Source organism: Leptodactylus fuscus, chromosome 11 (genome assembly GCF_031893055.1).
Source record: "Leptodactylus fuscus isolate aLepFus1 chromosome 11, aLepFus1.hap2, whole genome shotgun sequence".
In the NCBI taxonomy this organism is placed as follows: Eukaryota; Metazoa; Chordata; class Amphibia; order Anura; family Leptodactylidae; genus Leptodactylus; species Leptodactylus fuscus.
The window spans coordinates 67,143,863-67,163,077 of record NC_134275.1 but is presented as its reverse complement, the minus strand read 5'-3'; the positions used below and the strand labels follow the sequence as shown (position 1 = coordinate 67,163,077).

The 19,215-nt window shown below is 42.8% G+C and overlaps 1 protein-coding gene across 1 annotated transcript in view; it reads right to left on the bottom strand.

Moving 5' to 3' along the window:
• The window catches only part of NRK (Nik related kinase), a 181,152-nt gene that overhangs the window by 29,230 nt on the left and 132,707 nt on the right, over positions 1 to 19,215 (bottom strand). Inside the window, exons 23-27 of the mRNA XM_075259060.1 lie at positions 13,183 to 13,341; positions 8,578 to 8,695; positions 8,017 to 8,175; positions 3,315 to 3,458; positions 1,628 to 1,762 (exon numbers count right to left, since the gene is read on the bottom strand). Coding sequence (XP_075115161.1) covers positions 1,628 to 1,762; positions 3,315 to 3,458; positions 8,017 to 8,175; positions 8,578 to 8,695; positions 13,183 to 13,341 — 715 coding nt within the window. The remainder of the gene's footprint in view (positions 1 to 1,627; positions 1,763 to 3,314; positions 3,459 to 8,016; positions 8,176 to 8,577; positions 8,696 to 13,182; positions 13,342 to 19,215) is intronic.

The window sequence follows — 19,215 nt, the reverse complement described above, 5'->3', positions numbered from 1 at the left end:
CTTGAGTCTATTGAGGAATCCATGAAAACGGACAAAAATAGGCCATATCCTGTTTTTTCACAGTCCTTAAAATGGACCATCAAAAAATGAATCCAGTAAATAACCCATTGTGTGAACAAGGCCTAACTAAATTCAGTTGTATCCAATCATCGAGAACAATTGAAGCCCTGTATAGTTATTGACTGTCCTGGATTATCAGATGATTTAGATTTTTTTTTTTTGTGTGAGAAATATGCCAGTGTCACCTCGGATGGCTCGCACTGTAGTAAACAATTTAATGGCATCTGAATTTACAATGAATGTAAGAAAATGATCTAGTAATTTCATTTATTTGCAACAACAAAAAAAAAAAACTTTATTCCTGCCTATTAAGCAGTACACATTATCACTTGCTCAATTGTTTTATTACACTAATTTTATGCAATCAACTGTAAATGTGCGGCGGCCCGCGCGGTATTTATATTGTAATCAGGCTTTTCCTGGAATTAGTTGGATTAAAAATTTGGGAGCACCTAGACTCGAAAACAGTTCTGTAGAACAAATGCAAATGACCAGGTTTTCTTTTTATTGTGCTACGAGGTGAACATCTGCTTTGGAAATGTAACAAAACACTATTATGCTGTTTACCTTTCATTCCGACTCATTTTAGATTCTATTCAAGCTTTAGAATGAAGCATCGGAATTATTCAGAATTGTCAGACAGTACGATTCTATCTCTTGGATTTCGGTGAAATCCAGCTGGAGAGGAGCAGGGGAGATGGACCATCGCTTAGGATGTACAAGGTAAGAAGGCTTTCAAATATAGACGTGCTAAGAGTTTATTAAACTGAAGTGAATGCACGAAAGAGAAATCTAAATCCCATTAATATTAGGTGTGACCTTTGCCCTTTGCCTTCAATCAATTCTTCTCGGTACTTGCAACACCTAGGCTCGGAAACTGTTCTGTAGAACAAATGCAAATGACCAGGGAGGAACTTGGCACATGGATTGTTCCTGCCATCTTGTAGAACCAAGCACAGATCTTCTGTCCAATCCGTCTATCTCTTCATGTAATCCAAGACAGACTGGATGATATTGAGATCAGGGCTCTGTGGGGGACATATCATTAATTCCAGGACTCCTCTTAGATGGTAGCACCAAATATTGATTTCTCTTTTGTTATTTCACTTAATTTTGATAATTGGAAAAAAGACACTATTAACACTTCTATTTTTGAAGCAGCATTTTCCCCATGCCTGTCTATAACTTTTGCACAGTGCTGTATTCCTATATCGTGCAATGTATGGTAAAGTGGCTGCAGTGTTCACCTGAATGCTGCAGCCACTTCAACTAGCTGATCAGTGGAGGTTCCGGTTATCATATCCCACCAATTGTATAACTTATCCTAAGTTCCAGAAATCCCTTTTAAAACTTAGGCCCTACTTTGCAGATTTTGCTGCGGTTTTTTGAGCCAAAGCCAAGAATGGAAACAAAAAGAATGGAAAAGATATAGCAAGCTCTTATACTTCTATTTTCTACTCCTGGCTCCGGTGCAAAAACGCAACAAAATCTGCAACATAAAAGGCCACGTTTTTGCAACGTGGGGCATGTAGGTCATAAGACGATACTATATTATACATGCACTTACCAACTTTGTAGTGTACACAACCTTCCAGGTCACCAACAGAGACCCAGCCTTGTTTTTTCTCTACATCTGGATCATTCCGTAGGATTTTATTCCTCAGCCATGATAAGTAATAAACCCGCAGCTTGTTCTTCTTGCCTTAAATGACACAGACACGTATTGTAGCTGTCTAGTAAAATGAATAGATAATAAGTGCAGCAGTATTCAGTGACTTATCATCATTGTAAGGTTTACTGGTGTGAAATGTGCACGTGGGGCCTATGTAGGGAATACAAAATTAAAGACTTATTCAAGCAAAGATGTCTGTCCATATAAACTGCTGGAAAGCCATATACAGTGACAATCCCCAAGAAGCCATCTCTTGTCTTAAAGGGAAATATTTTGGTTTATTTTTTTCAACCCTAGAGTGACGCTAGGTTCTCACTAGTCTTCAGCTCTCCGTCATTCGGATCCACAAGACGGAGAGCCTGTCTGCTTAAAAAGTGGTTACCTGAGCACACCTGTGGACCCCATAGAATATAGGTGTCCGTCGGTTTCCATTGGTTTTATACTGAAGAGTCCTCCGTGCAGGAATTTTCTCTCCGCAGAGTTTAGGCAGAATGTGCGGTGGAGACTCGAATGTAGATGTGAAGCTAGCCTTATTAGGTGGTCACCATAACGCCATCTGAAGAGGTATTTAACTGGTGAAAGGGGAGAAAGGCTCTGACAAAGCCCAATGGTATTGGCTTATCTTTCCAGAGAACAAAAGGATGGGTCATGTTGGAATCAAACAGCCCAATTTTATTACCTTCCAACATCTGGGGGAAAGTGATAGATTCAAAAGACCCCCAAACCAAATAAATGGTCAGTTATGCTAAAATGGGCAGGTTTGGCTGATATTAATGTGTATGGTCAGTGTCTCATGCATATGGCAAAGTTATGTGCATGAAATCTGTATGCTAACGATTAGAGATGAGCGAGTAGTACTCGATCGAGTAGGTATTCGATCGAATGCTACGGTATTCGAAATACTCGTACTTGATAGAGTACCACTCGCTATTCGAATGTAAAAGTTCGATGCAGAACCAGCATTGATTGGCCGAATGCTATACAGTCGGCCAATCAATGCTGGTTCTTCTCCTACCTTTAGAAGTCTTCTCCGTGCAGCTTCCCCGTGGCGTCTTCCAGCTCTTCATTCACTCTGCCAGGCATCGGGCCTGGGCAGAGCCGACTGCGCATGTCTGCTTGTAGTGCGGGCATGCGCAGTCGGCTCTGCCCAGGCCCGATGCCTGGCAGAGTGAATTCAGAGCTGGAAGACGCCGCAGGGACGCTGCACGGAGAAGACTGCTCGGAGGATCCAGCCCGACTCTCACTCGTGGACTTGGTAAGTATAATTTGATCGAACGTTGCCTACCCCTGAAACGAGCATTTTCCCCCCCATAGACTATAATAGGGTTTGATATTCGATTTGAGTAGTCGAATATTGAGGGGCTACTCGAAACGAATATCGAATCTCGAACATTTTACTGTTCGCTCATCTCTACTAACGATAGTTTCAGTTTTTTTTCTCAAGGATGCCTCTGTACAAAAAGCAGGTCCATATTATGGATGCCATATTACAAAACCATAAAACACAAATCTGTATAAAGCCTTATATTGCTGAGATATTCTCCAAAAAGATGAAACCTGGAACATGGAAACCATCCCCCACCTGAAATGGTAATAAGAATATTCAGTCCTTCCAGAACATCCATTTGGTAGAAGCGTCTTCTGCTTATAAGGGAGTAAACTCTTCCTTGTCCGCTCCTGTCCAGAAGCCATAGACCATGCTCTGTTCCAACCAACAAGTTTACACCTGAAATAACAAGACGTAGTGTACATGAAATGAACCGCACGACTCACATGGGCATCGTAGAAGAGGTATATAGATTTATACTAACATCTTACTGCCGCAGGAGTCTTATAGAGGGAAAAATGAGAGCAATGTTCTCTGTTAAGGAGAATAATGTTCTCTGGTTGTTTAGTCATTTTTCCCATATTGATAATTTTAATATACTTCTTAGGATTTCACTGCAGCGAGTTTACAATTCACAGTCCTAAGTGGATAATCTAAGGCCAAGAAACCATGATCATGTGTCATAAGCTAAAGTAAGCAACTCATTCGCTCAGCATGACAGAAGAGACTGAATTATTAGAGTCATTTACAAACTATATTATTAGCAGAAAATTACATTGCCTTGATTTACCTCTATTCATTATTCTATCATGAACCGAGCAAGTGCGTAGACCATACTGATGACTCTATGGAAAGAGTTACAGTAGATTTATTTAGGAGGTGTAGTTTGGGTCTGTGTTCCTATAGGGGTCTGTTTTGGGATTTGGGATTCTATTATAGGGGTCTGTATTGGGTATTAATCTGGATATTGCAATAGATTGGAGATCTGTATTTATAATTCTTGTGTCCATACTTATTGTAGAATTTGGGTTGTGGTCTGATTTTTTCAGTGGTTATAGATGATGGCTACAGAAGAGAGGAGTCAAAGGAATCTCAGCAGCAAACCTTGCAGTTATTAGGAAAAACCATCATGGTTGCCTGGGCTGGACAGAGAACAAAAGGAAAGAAGAAGTTTACAATTATTTGAGACATCACTAGATTTATAGAAGATCTGTAGAGGATCCAATATCTCTCCCTATATGGAAATCTTTGTACTCTACTAAAAATGTCCATTTAGCCCATATATACGTGACAACAACACATTACTATTCCCCTGGTGAAGACAGTATGTCCCTACACAGCCTGATACTGTCATTGACAGTTTACTATTATCAGTGCAAACACTTTCGATAAGGGTAATGGTATACCCAATGGTCAGTCATGGCATAGAAAGGTGGTGTTGGCTACAAAGGTGGCAAGTAGAGAGTAGGTATTCGATTGAATACTACGGTATTCAAAATATTCATACTCGATTGAATACTACTAGCTATTCGCAGTAAATATTCAATTCATAGCCAGCATTGATTGGCCGAATGCTATACAGTGTATAGCATTTGACAAATCAATGCTTGTTCAGCAGCAGGCTCATCCTTGCTAGGAGCAGGTAGCTTGCTGTTACGAGGGAACTTACTTTTTCTCATAGGAATGAATTGACCAGCGTTGATTGGCCAGTGTACAGCATTCGGCCAATCAACGCTGGTTCTGCCGGAGGCTCGTGTGTGAGGAGGCGGAGTCTAAGATCGGACCACAGCAGTCTCCATTGTGGTCCGATCTTAGACTCCGCCTCCTCACAGATGAGCCTCTGGCAGGACCATCATTGATTGGCCGAATGCTGTACACTGGCCAATCAACGCTGGTCAATTCATTCCTATGAGAAAAAGTAAGCTCCCTCGTAACAGCAAGCTGCCAACTCTCCCGACTAGCAAAGACGAGCCTGTGTCAAATCAACGCTGGTTCTGCAGCAGGCTTGTCCTTGCTAGTCAGGAGAACTGGCAGTTTGCTGTTACAAGGGAGCTTACTTTTTATCAGCACAAGTGCAAGCACTGTGCAGTTAAAGCGCATGAACCCCATAGACTATAATGGGGTCCGTGCACTTTAACTGCACAACGCTCCTCCTAAACACTCTCCTCCTGCTACTCGTGGACTTGGTGACTCTCCTTTAGTCGGATAGTGGTTCCCCTGAAACGAGCATTTTTTCCCATAGACTATAATGGTATTCGATATTCCATCGAGTAGTCGAATATTGAGGCTCTACTCGAAACGAATCTCAAATATTTCACTGTTCGCTCATCTCTAGTGGCAAGGCAGGATGGTGGTGGGGAAAGGGGGAAAATTTGGGGAACATCAGATATTGATTATAGTTTGTAAAGGGTTAGAGACATGCAGACACTGACCCCCCCACAGGTTGAGAAAAGTAGCGGCAGCTGCGTGAAAAACAATACACTAATTCATAAATCATTGGTGTGTCCTTTTTTGTGTATCGACAAATTTCCTATTAGGCCCGGTTTCCATCTGAATTTGGGCCATTCCGTTCCCCTATCTGCATGAAATATGCAGAGAGAAAAGTCCTGCAGTCATGCAGAAACCGAACGCAAACCACATGGACCCTATTATAGTGTATGGGGCCTTCAGGTTTCCTTAGGTAACTGCTTTTTTATGCAGATAGGTTTCCATTCATGAGGTCCCTAAGTAGACTCCCTGAATGGAAACCCAAATGAAAATGTGAACAGGGCCTTAGCATTTCAGAAATAGTTTTTTGGGAGAACTACATTTTGTAAATATTTGGGCCCCATTTCTTTTAAAAATACTCAACCGTCACATATTGTACATGGCCTATATAGGGTGGTTAGGTAAAATAATTTCAGCTATTTAGATAATAAAATATATCCCCTCTTTAATTAATCATTACGTTATCTGCAAATGCACTTGCTTGATAAATTACAGAATGAGTAGAAATAAAAAGAAATTCATGGCTGTTATCATCGCTTTATTCACTGAACAAACAGCTCCATTATGTGCCGTCCTGATAATCTTCACTCTCCGTACAATATCCAGGCCTACCGAAACTCAATATTGACTCTGGATTTTTTTCTTACAAGCGGCTCACTAATTCTGCTGGATATAGGTAGAACCAGCTATGTCACCAAATAAAACACAGGAGAAAAAGATCAATGGTTATGTAATACACTGTATAGTCCCAATTATCAAATACTACTAACATGTGCGGATTGCAAGTTCTCCTGCCAAAAGTTGTCTTGCTGAAACTTAGAATATCAAAATATTTCACTTGACATCTCGAAGATAAGACGCTTTATTAGTACAGATACTCAGCACTGATCCCAAGATTTAGACTTATCACCCATCCATAGGATCGATGGTTTGACTGTGACCCCCATTAATTCGAGTGGACACAGGACCCTGTTTTTTATGATTGGTGCACCCAGTTGGATCCTCACAGATCAGAGACTTGGGTGAACTTTAAATTTTGGGACAACCACTTTAAAGGGCTTAAGCCATGAAGAAATATATCCTCTGTTCCTAGGATACTTGATTGGTGGGGTCTGACCTATCCTGAGAAAAAGGGGTGCTTCTCCCTAGCCAAGCTGAATGTAGTTGTGTTACCAAGTCTTGAGGGCGCCAGGTGCAAACTTTTGTCCAGGGGCCTACAGCGAATTCTTGATAGTGATGGTTATGGGTGATAAGGAGTTTAATCCACCTTAATGTGGTTAGGGTGATCTATGAGTCTCCTTGTCTTATGGGCCAGATGGAAGATGCAATCTCAATACTGATACCAGTGCTTATGGGCCCTCTAAGACTCCTGGGCCTCGGTGCTACTGCACCCTTAAATTATGCCCCTGTGTGTCACTTAGTGGACAGCCCTCCTTGTCACTTCAATAGGGGCTCCAGAGATAATTGAAATAAAGTGTAAAGCACTTGGCTATTTATGACCGTGAATGTGAGCACAGGTTCCGTCTGTCCAATGCACAATCGGAAGAAAATACTCCCCATTCTCAGGATTGGGTGGGGGGTCTTGGACCTCCACTAATTAGGCATATATCCTTTATACTGTGCATAAAGGGTAATTATTTTTTGTAGCAGAACCCCTTTAAAGTCTGTAAGATAGCCAATAGTGGGGCCACACGGTGGCTCAGTGGTTAGCACTGCAGCCTTGCAGCGCTGGAGTCCTGGTGTTCAAATCCTGCCAAGGGCAAAAAACCATCTACAAGGAATTTGTATGTTCTCCCGGTGTTTGCATGGATTTCCATCCCATATTCCAAACACATACTGATAGGGAAATATGTACATTGTGATCTCTATGTGGGGCTCATAAACTACATAAAAAAAAATAAAATAAGGTAGCCAAAAGTTGCATTCACTACATAACTACATCCTACTGGTTTCTAAACCCAAATGCTTTAGATTTCTCTGTAGGTTTAGCGCCTTGCACAGCTTGTTCTAGAGCTGTGCATTGTGGGGAACATATTGTTTTTGGAACTTTATGGTTGTCAGCATGTACTGTATCGAAAACTAACTCTTCCAGAATTTAGTGTAGCAAAATTGCATCATAGTAGCTCAGCTAAGCTGTTAGTGGCGTATCTGTCAGCACAGTGTTGACATATTTCAATAGCAATCAGCAGAAATGTGAATGATGCCCTAGCCTGGAAAACAGCTTGTAACTACTGATATACAGAATATACACACAAAGGGAAGTCGGTGCAAACAACTGAGAATTGGGGATGGCCCCTCATTATCTGGCAAGAAACAAGTAAGAGGAATTAACCATTGTATATATATATATATATATATATATATATATATATATATATATATATATATATTTACTGCCCAGAGGTCTATATAACCTTTAAATATAGTCATAAAATATTCAGATTCCAGATTTTGTAGTCTGTATACTCACCCCAGAGCGCAGCGCACAGGATCTCCGAATTGAATTTCTTTTTATACTTGCGAATTTCCGGGCTGTCGCTTTGAGGTCGAATATTTGTTGGATTAACATTGACAACCGATCCTTTCCTCGCATTTTCTCTGCGGAAAGGCTCAACTTTTGTGCCACTCGCTAAATGTAAAGGACAAGGTCACATTAGAAATAAAAACGACTTGCAATGAGATAAAAAGTGTATATTATAATACCGTAGAATACTTATACATGCAGAAACTTTAACTTATGCGTATCATGTCATACTGTGCTGCGATGGTTACTGCCGGCGTTTGGCCCCGTTCCACCAGTCTTTTGGACCTTGGTTTGAGAGATGGGCCACAGATGCTACAGCTTATCTGCATCATAAATGTGCATGCCTTATGGGCCGCGGCCAATTGTCCCGCAGGGGTAGAAATGTGTCGCTTCTGCCATGAGTGACGGCAGGGTTAGAATCAGAATGAACAGTTTTATGATATGTTTGGACTGCACATAAGTGACGGCTATCATCTGCAGAGCCGCATCTTTCTCCCATGTACTCACGGGAACATGTAGGGCTTGTTGGAGGTGAGAACTGGAGCAGCCTTGGGTCAATGAATGCACTGAATGATGTCGTGGAAGATGAACTATTTTTTGGCTGTGGACTTTCACCATTTGGCATCTAGAATAATTGGAGAGAAAATATACCATTAAATACAATGATAAGGATAATTTAAGTGTTTTTTTTTCTTTGGGACAACATTCTCGATGAATAAGAATAACTTTCACTGGTCGACTATCTAAGGCCCTGTTTACATCTGTGTTCGGGTTTCCGTTTGCCAAATGGAAACCTAATTCGTATAAAAAAGTGGTTACCTTAGGAAACCCGCAGACTCCACAGACTATAATGGGGTCCGTGTGATTTCCTCTTGGTTCCGCGCAAAAAAAAGCACTGTATTTTTCATGCGGACAGGGGAACAGAGTCCCCGAATGCAAATGTAAACCGAGCCTAATGTGCATGGAGCTGCTGAGTAACCGAGATTCTTGGTTCGAACAAGGAATAAAATGTGTATGAAAGCGGCTTATCCCTCGCCCTAGTCAAAGGTTTCACAAATGCCCCCTCAATTTCCCCACACAATATAGTGCTCCCTCAAGTAGCCCCCACATTTAAGGGCTCGTTCACATCTGCGGCCCGGCACTCCGTACTTAGGTTTCCGTTTCCTGCCTAAAACACAGGCAGGATACGGAAACCTGCAGGAGTCTCTCTCACTCATTCATTTGAATGGGTGAGAGAGATGTCCGGCTGTGCGCGGCGGTGAGCGTTTTAGGCTCTCCGCCGCGAAACCGGGTTTTATAATCCGGACACAGAGTCGGACATGCAGTACTCTGTGTCCGGATAAAAAAATCCGGTTTCGCGGCGGAGAGCCTAAAACGCTCACCGCCGCGCACGGCCGGACCCGGTCTATGGTTTCCGTCTTCTGGCATGCAGAAGACGGAAACCATAGAACGGAGACCCCAAATGCAGGTGTGAACCCAGCGTAATCAGTATATTACATAGAAATAAAAAAATAAATAAAATAAAAGCTATACTCACCTACTCCCATTCCCACAGATTTGTCTGCAGTGACATCTCCAGCTTGGTGCCCGTTCTGCCTTCCCGCTGCAGACATCATCAGCCGAAGCCTGAATGGTGGAGCACAGAGCTAATAGCTCTATATTCCACCATTGTATTGAACTTTATCTGAGTCCTAAGGATGCAGATAAAGTTGAAATTGCTACCTGCCACCCAGAACTGGACCTGAAATGCAGAACTATCGTGCTCAGTCTGGGGGTGCTGAGTGGTCCCACATTACCATATAGCTTGATGCACTGGCATAACTAGGAATAGCGGGGTGAACTTTTAACATGCCCCCCCTTGACTGCACCCCTGAAGACCCCAACTGACCAACACTCCTCCCCAAAGACCCCAACCAACCAACCTCCCCCACCCCCGCATTCCTGCATGCACTGTTATTCCCCATAATGGCCCTTGCACACAGTATTATGCTACATAGTGACCCCTGCACACACATTATTATCCCCCATAGTGTCCCCTGCACACACAGTATTATGCCCCATAGTGGCCCTTGCACACAGTATTATGCTACATAGTGGCCCCTGCACACACAGTATTATCCCCCATAGTGGCCCCTGCACACAGTATTATGCTACATAGTGGCCCCTGCACACACATTATTATCCCCCATAGTGTCCCCTGCACACACAATATTATGCCCCATAGTGACCCCTGCACACAGTATTATGCTCCATAGTGGCCCTTTGTGATGAATGGCCCAGAGTTATGGGGGTTTTTTCACTGCCTTCTCAGATATTTCCCTTTTGCCCTGTTAATTTAGTCGACCTGATTAGCAAGATGACAGAGACAGTGTCCAATTGTCCAAGCCTAATTCCCCCCTGGAGGTAGCTTGGCTCATCCCTTTGTCTCAACCTGGGCACGGCATTATCATGATTGTGCTAACTTCGTTATTCTTAGCAGGGGGTATCTGGGTTCAGTGAACTCTATGTATGCTGGTTGTCTAGTATCGACCCTCTTGGGTTAATAAATATAAAACTTTAGAAAGCTCGTCTCATATTATCCTATAAGACCCGGTCCCTCTCTCAGGGTGAGAGAGGAAGGTAAAGGTAAGAAGGTGATAGCAGTTTTGCCTGTGGCAAGGCCAGGTAGGCCAGAGGCTGGGTCAAAGTGGCTTTGGCCAGGCGAGATCCTTCATACCCCTGCACACAGTATTATGCCCTTAGTGGCCCCTGCACACAGTTTTATGTCCCATAGTGGCCCCAGTACACAGTTTTATGTCCCATAGTGGCCCCAGTACACAGTATTATGTCCCATAGTGGCCCCAGTACACAGTATTATCCCCCATAGTGGCCCCTGTACACAGTATTATGCCCCATAGTGGCCCCTGTACACAGTATTATGCCCCATAGTGGCCCCTGCACACAGTATTATGTCCCATAGTGGCCCCTGCACACAGTATTATACCCCATAGTGGCCCCAGTATACAGTATTATTCCCCACAGTGGCTCCTGCACACACTATTATGTCCCATAGTGGCCCCTGCACACAGTATTATGTCCCATAGTGACCCCTGCTTATACGGTAGCTTCCCTTACAGAACCTGAATCTGACTGTGTATGATATATTGAATAAAAGGTCCATTAGTTTTCATTGTAAATCAGTTTTTGCAATCTTATATTACAGGTTGACAATTTAATAATGACCCCGTAATATGTATTTTGTCATGTCTTTGATCTATCACCGAAGCAGGTAATGACTACTAACCACCTATAGATGTCACTATTGTGACAGATATTAATGAAGAGGTTTCGCCTAGGACTAAAATAACAGTAATAGTATATTAAAACACATCAACAACCTAACAAACAAGTAAATGAAATCTGTGTATTTATGTGTAATATTAGATCAAACTATTTTCTCTGAATTTCTTTTGACACTTCTGTGCAGCAAACAGATATCTGCACGGTGTAAATTATTTATTTGTACCTTATATGGAATACTTTATTTTTCCGACATTTTTAGTTTGACATTATCCAAAGAACAAGTTTATATTAAAATCCCGGTTGACAAATGCATCAAATGAGAAAAAAATTCTAACAATAACGATAATTCTCTGAGAGCTGTTGTCATCTATCTAGTAATTAAAAATTCTTTGCAGCCATTTCCTAAGATGACCATACTCAGACCATAGCTGCTGGACAGCCCGGACCCCGGCTCCCACAATAAGCATGGACCCTTGAACTGACCAAACATGGGGACTCAGTCTTATGCTTGGGTCACATCTGCGTTTGGTAATCCGTTCGGGGAGTCCACATGGGGACTTCCCGAACGGAATACCAAATGCAATTGCAAGCAGTGTGCAGCAAAAGCACACGGACCCCATAGACTATAATGGGGTCCGTGTGCTTGCTGTGCGCCGCCCGCATGAATCATGCAGGCAGGAAAGTAAATTGTGAATTGCCTTCCTGCCCGCATGATCCCTGCGGAGATCTGGCAGCAAGCACACGGACCCCAATATAGTCTATGGGTCTATGGGGTGCGTGTGCTTTATCTGGCACACCGCTTGCAGTTGCATTCGATATTCCATTCAGGGGGGTTCTCATGCTCCCCGTACAGAATACAAATTCTGATGTGAATGAGACCTTACTCCCAGAGGCCCCACGTTGCAGACGCACAGCGTTTTTTTGTTGCAGATTTTCCTGTGGTTTTTGGAGCCAAAGCCCCTTAGCATACCTCCCAACTGTCCCGATTTCCGCGGGACACTCACGATTTCGGTGTCCTGTCCCGCGGTTCCGGTCGGCGGGAGGTATGTATGACACCGATGAGCTGAATACATCGACAAAGAGGACCTTTCATGGTCCGGGGCACAGGCAGTAAGCTGGTGTAAGCAGCCATTTTCTTGTGGCCATGGGCATGCGCATTTAGGTCTGCCCGAGGCCTGATTGCAGAGCTGACTGCGCATGCCTACTAGATTGAAACCCAGGATGGAAGAAGATACAGTGAGAGGCAGTTCCCGAAGATAGAGGCGTCACTGGAGATTTCTCTTGCAGCATTGGGGATGCCTCCAGTGCTGTTTGAGCGCTGAGGACCGCCCCCAGTGCTGCGAGATAACTCATTTGCATGCCGAAGAAAACCCAGATTGCTACCAAACGGCTGCGCGGAGAAGACATCTAAAGGTAGGAGAAGAATAGCCTTTCTTAAGGCTATTCCTACGTGTTAGCCAGAAATAAAGGGTATCCAATGATAGGATCCCTTTAAATAAACTATATAAAAAGTCTACAATCTAGAAAGTAAAAACAGACTAGAAAAAAAAATATTATTTGCATGTTTCACTATCTGTTATTAATTTCTAAACAATAGATGATATATTCCCTTTAAGGGAAACGGTTTCTTTAAATTGCAAAAAATTGAAGGAACTGGAATATACAGTAAGTATTCTGTACTGACAGTATCGGCTCTGCTGGAAATACAAAAAAAAGCGGCGTAAAGGTACAAAAGGTGACCTGTGAGAGGGACGACAAGCGATCATTCTCCCCGTCTCTTTCTAGTTTAGGTGAACAAATAGAAGAGGACATAAAACATAATGACTTCACCTGATCGTTGCGAGGCCTGGGACTTTTTGGAGGTGTTTTGTGCTGATTCACTGAAGCCTCTGAAGGATGGCTCTGTTGCAGGAGATCTGGCAGGAGATAATTCTGATTGTAGGCGCTCCAGAGTCCTTGATGGCTGCTACAACTTTGCTGTTCAGCCGCCTGTTAACATATAACGCAGGAGATTGAAATATAAAGTAACCCGGATCCCGCCGCACCACCAAAGATAAATCTGTCATCATACCAAAAGAAATGGCAAAGACAAATGTCAGCGCAGAGGACTGTTCACTGTACCCGGCAGAGGATACTCTCTAATTTATTATGTAACAAAACCATTTCTCATGTGTGGACCTAATACTAATATTTGGTTGCATGTTTAGTATGATATATAAGATAACACAGGGGATACAGCTAAAATCTAAATAGGTCCTAAACAAAAAGGAGGTCTTAGGTATGGTAGATGGTCATGTCTGGTTCCCTTCTCCCTTGCTTTTAAAGGGGTTTTTCCTTTTTACCCCTTTAATAGTTTGCAAAAATAGAACTGTGTAGATCACACCACCTATGGAAAAGGGGTGTTGTAAGCATTTCTCTCAATGGAGTCCCATAACAAACCAAGTAAAACAAAACCAAGGTGGTCATTGGACATTATTGACATTACAGTATATGGCACTAAATATCATTAACTATATGACGTCATATTAATAATAAGTGCTTGGAATAAAATTAAAGGGAACCTTTCACCACTTCCGTCAAGTCCAGCTTTTTGGATCACCTACTAGGTGCTGCTTCACTGAGTCTGGCACAGTTAGCCCCTGCCATTCACAAGCAATAAATGCAGTTAGTTTTGGTGCTTGATATGTTGTTTAGGCTCTGTAATGTCAGGTGGACGGTGTCAGCCAGTAATATGCAAGTGAGTTCCAACACTGGCTGTTTCTGACTGAAGCTTTGACTCAAATCTCCTTGCCTGCTCCTGTCTGACACTTCCCACCAGACACTACAGAACACCTAGATGTCACTAATCCGAGTATTTACGTAATTGCATCTGATACCCAGAGCTGAAATCACGCTAATGACAGTAAAAGAGCTGTGACAAGAATTACTCTAGCTTTAGTTCCTTTATCATCACTGTGATCAGCAAAAGTAAACTCTTTATGGTGATTACAATGAAGTGAATCACAATTTCATTGCTCAATTCTGTTAAACTACTGGTTAGTTTACAAAGGAAGTAGGACTCCATAAAATAACCCATGCTGAATGTAAAACCATATGATATATATTTTTTGTCAACAGTATAACAGGGACCATATACTAGACCAGGGGTAGGGAGCCTTCTGCTTTTCAGCTGCTGTGAAACTACAACTCCCAGCATGCTCCATTCACTTCCATGGGAGTTCCCAGAACACCAGAGCAAGTATGCATGCTGGGAGTTGTAGTCTTGCAACAGCTGGAGAGCTGTACGTTCCCTACCCCTGTACTAGACAAAAAAGGTACACAAACAAGACACACAATAAGTTATGTTACTTAATTTCTTGCACTGAACAATTGAGTAGGTTTAGGGGCTACAGTTGTCTGTCTCTCTATCTTATAAAAATGAATTCTTATCTGTCTGTCTGTTCTTTATGCGCGACCAAACGACTGGACCGATCTTCACCAAATTTGGTACAGAGATACTTCAGGTATACGGTAAGGTTTAAGACTAGAGATGAGCGAACAGTAAAATATTCGATATTCGTTATTCGTTTTGAATGTCCCTCAATATTCGACTATTCGATTGAATATCGAACCCTATTATAGTCTATGGGGAAAAATGCTTTGTTTCAGGGGAACCCACCATTCGATTCAGAAGGGTCACCAAGTCCACTATCACACCTCAGCAAATGATGACAAGACCTCTGGAATGCAACTGGGACAGCAGGGGGAGCATGTCTGGGGGCATCTAACAAGCCCAAGTCACAGTTTTACCCCACCATCACAGCCTATCAACTACACACTTTCCACACTCAAAAAAACCTCTATCAAAGTGGGAAAATACCTGGAAACCTTCTTTCTTCCCCAAATGGATGGACAGAAACCCAAATTTAAGCTAAAGAAACATTAATAAGCACCCCTTTAAATCACATTGCCCATGACAACCACAGATGGAATAGGCAATGGGAAATCCAAAAGCCCTCACCCTTAACTGTCATTGTGGATGTGTGTGCGTGTGTGTGTGTGTGTGTGTGTGTGTGTGCGTGTGATGTAGTGAGACCTTCAAAAATTCACTTTTCTGGCCCTTAACATAAGCCCATCCAAATTAAGGTAGAGGCCCTTAAGCTGAGCTACCAGCAGAGATTGAGGCCCTTAAGGTGACTTCAGCCTCTACCTGCAGAATTTTAGGCTCTTTGGGGGAGTTCAGCCTTGCACCAACAGAGTGTTAGCCCCTTTAAAATTCTTAGCCCCTAAAACGGTGGTTCCAGAACCATCACTCTCATTGTGTGGGATTGATGCAGTGGATTGGACTGAGGACCCAGATATTGACCTTGATTTTAATTGGGAAATTGATAACAGTTTGGCATCAAGTCCTGGGGGTAACTTTTATTTAGAGGACCGCAAAGGTGGAGAATTGGCTGAAACTACTACTACCGGTAATGGTCCTCTAATATCGGACTCTACATTACCTCTACAGGGTCCTGATCAGGTGTTAATTGTCCAAACAACATGCTCCAGTACTTTAGCTGTAGATCAGAGACCACTTTCCCTTCCGACACCAGATTTAGCTTCACCATCATCATCCTGCTGAGATGGAGCCACTAAAGGAAACCTTGCCTTCAAAGGCATGTTCTGGAGTTGCGACTGAGCCAAATCTAAACACAGAGTCTTTTGGAACTGACAAAATTCACCAGCAGTGTTTTTGGCCCTTAGGGTGAGTTGAGCCTTGCACCAGCGTGTGTCCCGTAACATCAGGCAGGCCCTAAGTTCTACATGCAGTACTACATGGGGAAGGATTAGATATGCACATCTGCACACAGTACAACATGCCAGAGGATTAGATATGCGCATCTTCACACAATTCCACACACCGGAGGATTAGATACACGCTACTGCACACAATGCCACACGGAGGAGGATTAGATACATGCCTCTACACACAGTACCACATGCCGGAGGATTAAATACGCGTATCTTCAAATGGTACCACACGCCAGAGGATTAGATACGCACATCTTCAGACAGTATCACACGCCATAGGATTAGATACGTGCGTTTACATACAGTACTACATAGGAGAGGATTAGATGCGCACATCTACACACAGTACCATACGCTGGAGGATTAGATACACGGCTCTGCACAGAGTACCACACATTAGAGTTTTACTCCAGGTTTCCATAGCAACCCAGCCATTTTTCTTCACTGTTTTATGTTAGCTTTAAAGAAGCAGTACACTGTGGATAACACTGTTACACAAGGTCACATACACACAGCTTTACTCCAGGTATCCATAACAACTGATCACACTGATATCCAAAATGAGATACACATGATCGCGTGACACTTAGGGACACACACAAACAACATACATAATACACCAGTGCAAAATTGAACAATTCTTATGGGGCCACTGCACAAACATAAAATGTAATATACCCGTGCGAAGCCAGGTCCTCCTGCTAGTATTTTATAGAAATATGGATAAAAAAACTACTTTTATCACAGTCAGAGCTGAAAAAAAGATATATAGAACATAAAATAGTCCCTGCAAAAAGTTCTTGGTTGTAAAGTGGAACTTTTATCAAACTTTTAAGGCAATTTTATTTTTTTCTTAGCAAAAAGTGATCAAAGCAGAAAATAAAATAGCAGTTTAAAACAGAGCAATGTAAAAGTCTACTGACGGTTGCTTATTTCATGGAAAAGACCCAGGGGTAAAGTGCTACAAGCGATTCCCGAGCTTTTCTTTTTATGTGAGACTCTTATCAGCTGCAAGGAAGAGGGAAAGTGGCCTTTTAAATTATAGAATTAATTCATATGTAATGTGGGTCACTTAAATGCAATTGTTTAAGCCCATTGAAGAAGATAATATCTTGAACAAAACGGAATTAGATTTTAGCGCATACGGTCCTTGGAGCATAATGTAGTATTAACTAGATCTTTCAGCACAACTTAAAAGTGATTCTCGAAAGATGGAAGGAAATGGCCTAGTGCTGTGTAATGAACAGGTGGAAATTTAGAAGCTGAAAATGGAGGAGCAAATATTTATTACAGATGACCCCTCGTTCACATCTGTGTTCGGTATTCCGTTCGGGGAGTCCGCATGGGGACCCCCTCCGAATGGAATACCAAACGCATTGGTAAGTGGTGTGCAGTGAAAGCACACGGACCCCATAGACTATAATGGGGTCCGTGTACTCTCCGCGTGCTGCCCACATGAATCATGCGGACATGAATGTAGATCATGAATTACTTTTCTGTCTGCATGTTCTGTGCGGACACTGCGTGGAAAGCACATGGACCCATTATAATGTATGGGGTCCATGTGCTTTCACTGCACACCACTTGCCAATGCGTTCCCCATGCGGACTCCCCAAATGGATCACCAAATGCAGAGGTGAACGAGTGGTCATCCATAATAAATATTTGCTCCTCCATTTTCAGCTTCTAAGGAAATGTCCATCTTGTATTTTTTTACATTGTAGTGATGTAGATGGAGGGTGCAAGTGCTTCGTTCTGCTATGTGTGCACCTTTTGTGTCTGTGGCCTCTGGGCTTCTGTTATATCTCTGCTACCTTTGGCCTCTGGACTTCTGCAATATCTCTTCTACCTGCAGCCTTTAGGCTTCTATGACACTTCTGCTGCCTTTGGCCTTTGGGTTTCTGCAGTACCTCTGCTTTCTGTCCTAATGTTCTGCCTTGTATTCCAGTTGTAGACCAAGCTTCTGTTATCTGTATGTTCTGGTCTGTTCTTGATTCTGTATCTGTTAAGAGGCTTACACTAGGTTCACACTAGTGCTGGGCTCTCTGTTGTTCGGGTCCAAATTATGGACACAAAGTGGTTACACACAGGCACTAGTGGACCCAATTTTCTTGCAGCAGATTTTCGGTGGTTTCTGAGATGGAGTCTCCATTAGAGAGAACCCAGGTTTATATATCTGTCGGTATTTAATCTGTGAATATATTGTGTATTTTATGATTTTACCATATGTTCACATTATATGATTTATCTGGTCCTGTGCTGCACTGCACCATAGGTCTGAGCTGCAAAACAGTACCAGCTCAAGAGGTGCAGATCTGGGAGACTCCTTATAGTGAAGTGTGGAGTCTTAAGGATAAAGACCAGGAAGTTTGCTTAGACCATGCCCTTACACTAGGGTCATACTAGCGCTGTGCTCTCTGATGTTTGGTTCCATACAGACACTGGTAAACCCCATTGACTATAATGGGGTCCATCGGGTGCCTGCGTTTCAAAACTGAAAGCGATGGAGAGAAAGCCCTCTGTGCAGGAATTTCCACTTTGCCAATATTCTATGGTTTCTGTGACGGAGTCTCCAATCCAATGGAGACTCTGGCGCAAATGTGAACCCAACCTGAGGCCCAGTTCACATCTGTGTTCAGGTTTCCATTCAGGGAGTGTGCCAGGGGACCCCCCGAACGGACACCTATAAGCATTAAAAAGTGGTTACTTGGGAAACCTGCGGACCCCATAGACTATAATGGGGTCTGACATGCGGAGAGAAACGTGCTGCTTGCAGCTTTTTTTGTTGTATATTTTGCTGCAGTTTGTTGAGCCAAAGCCAGGAGTGGACTGAGCAGAAGGTAGACGCATAAGAGCTTCTTATATATTTCCCATTCCTTTTGTATCCATTGTTGGCTTTGGCTCAAAAAATTGCAGCAAAGGGACCACACGGTGGCTCAGTGGTTAGCACTGCAGCCTTGCAGTACTGGAGTCCTGGTGTTCAAATCCCGCCAAGGGCAAAAAACCATCTGCAAGGAGTTTGTATGTTCTCCCCGTGTTTGCATGGATTTCCATCCCATATTCCAAAAAAAACATACTGATAGGGAA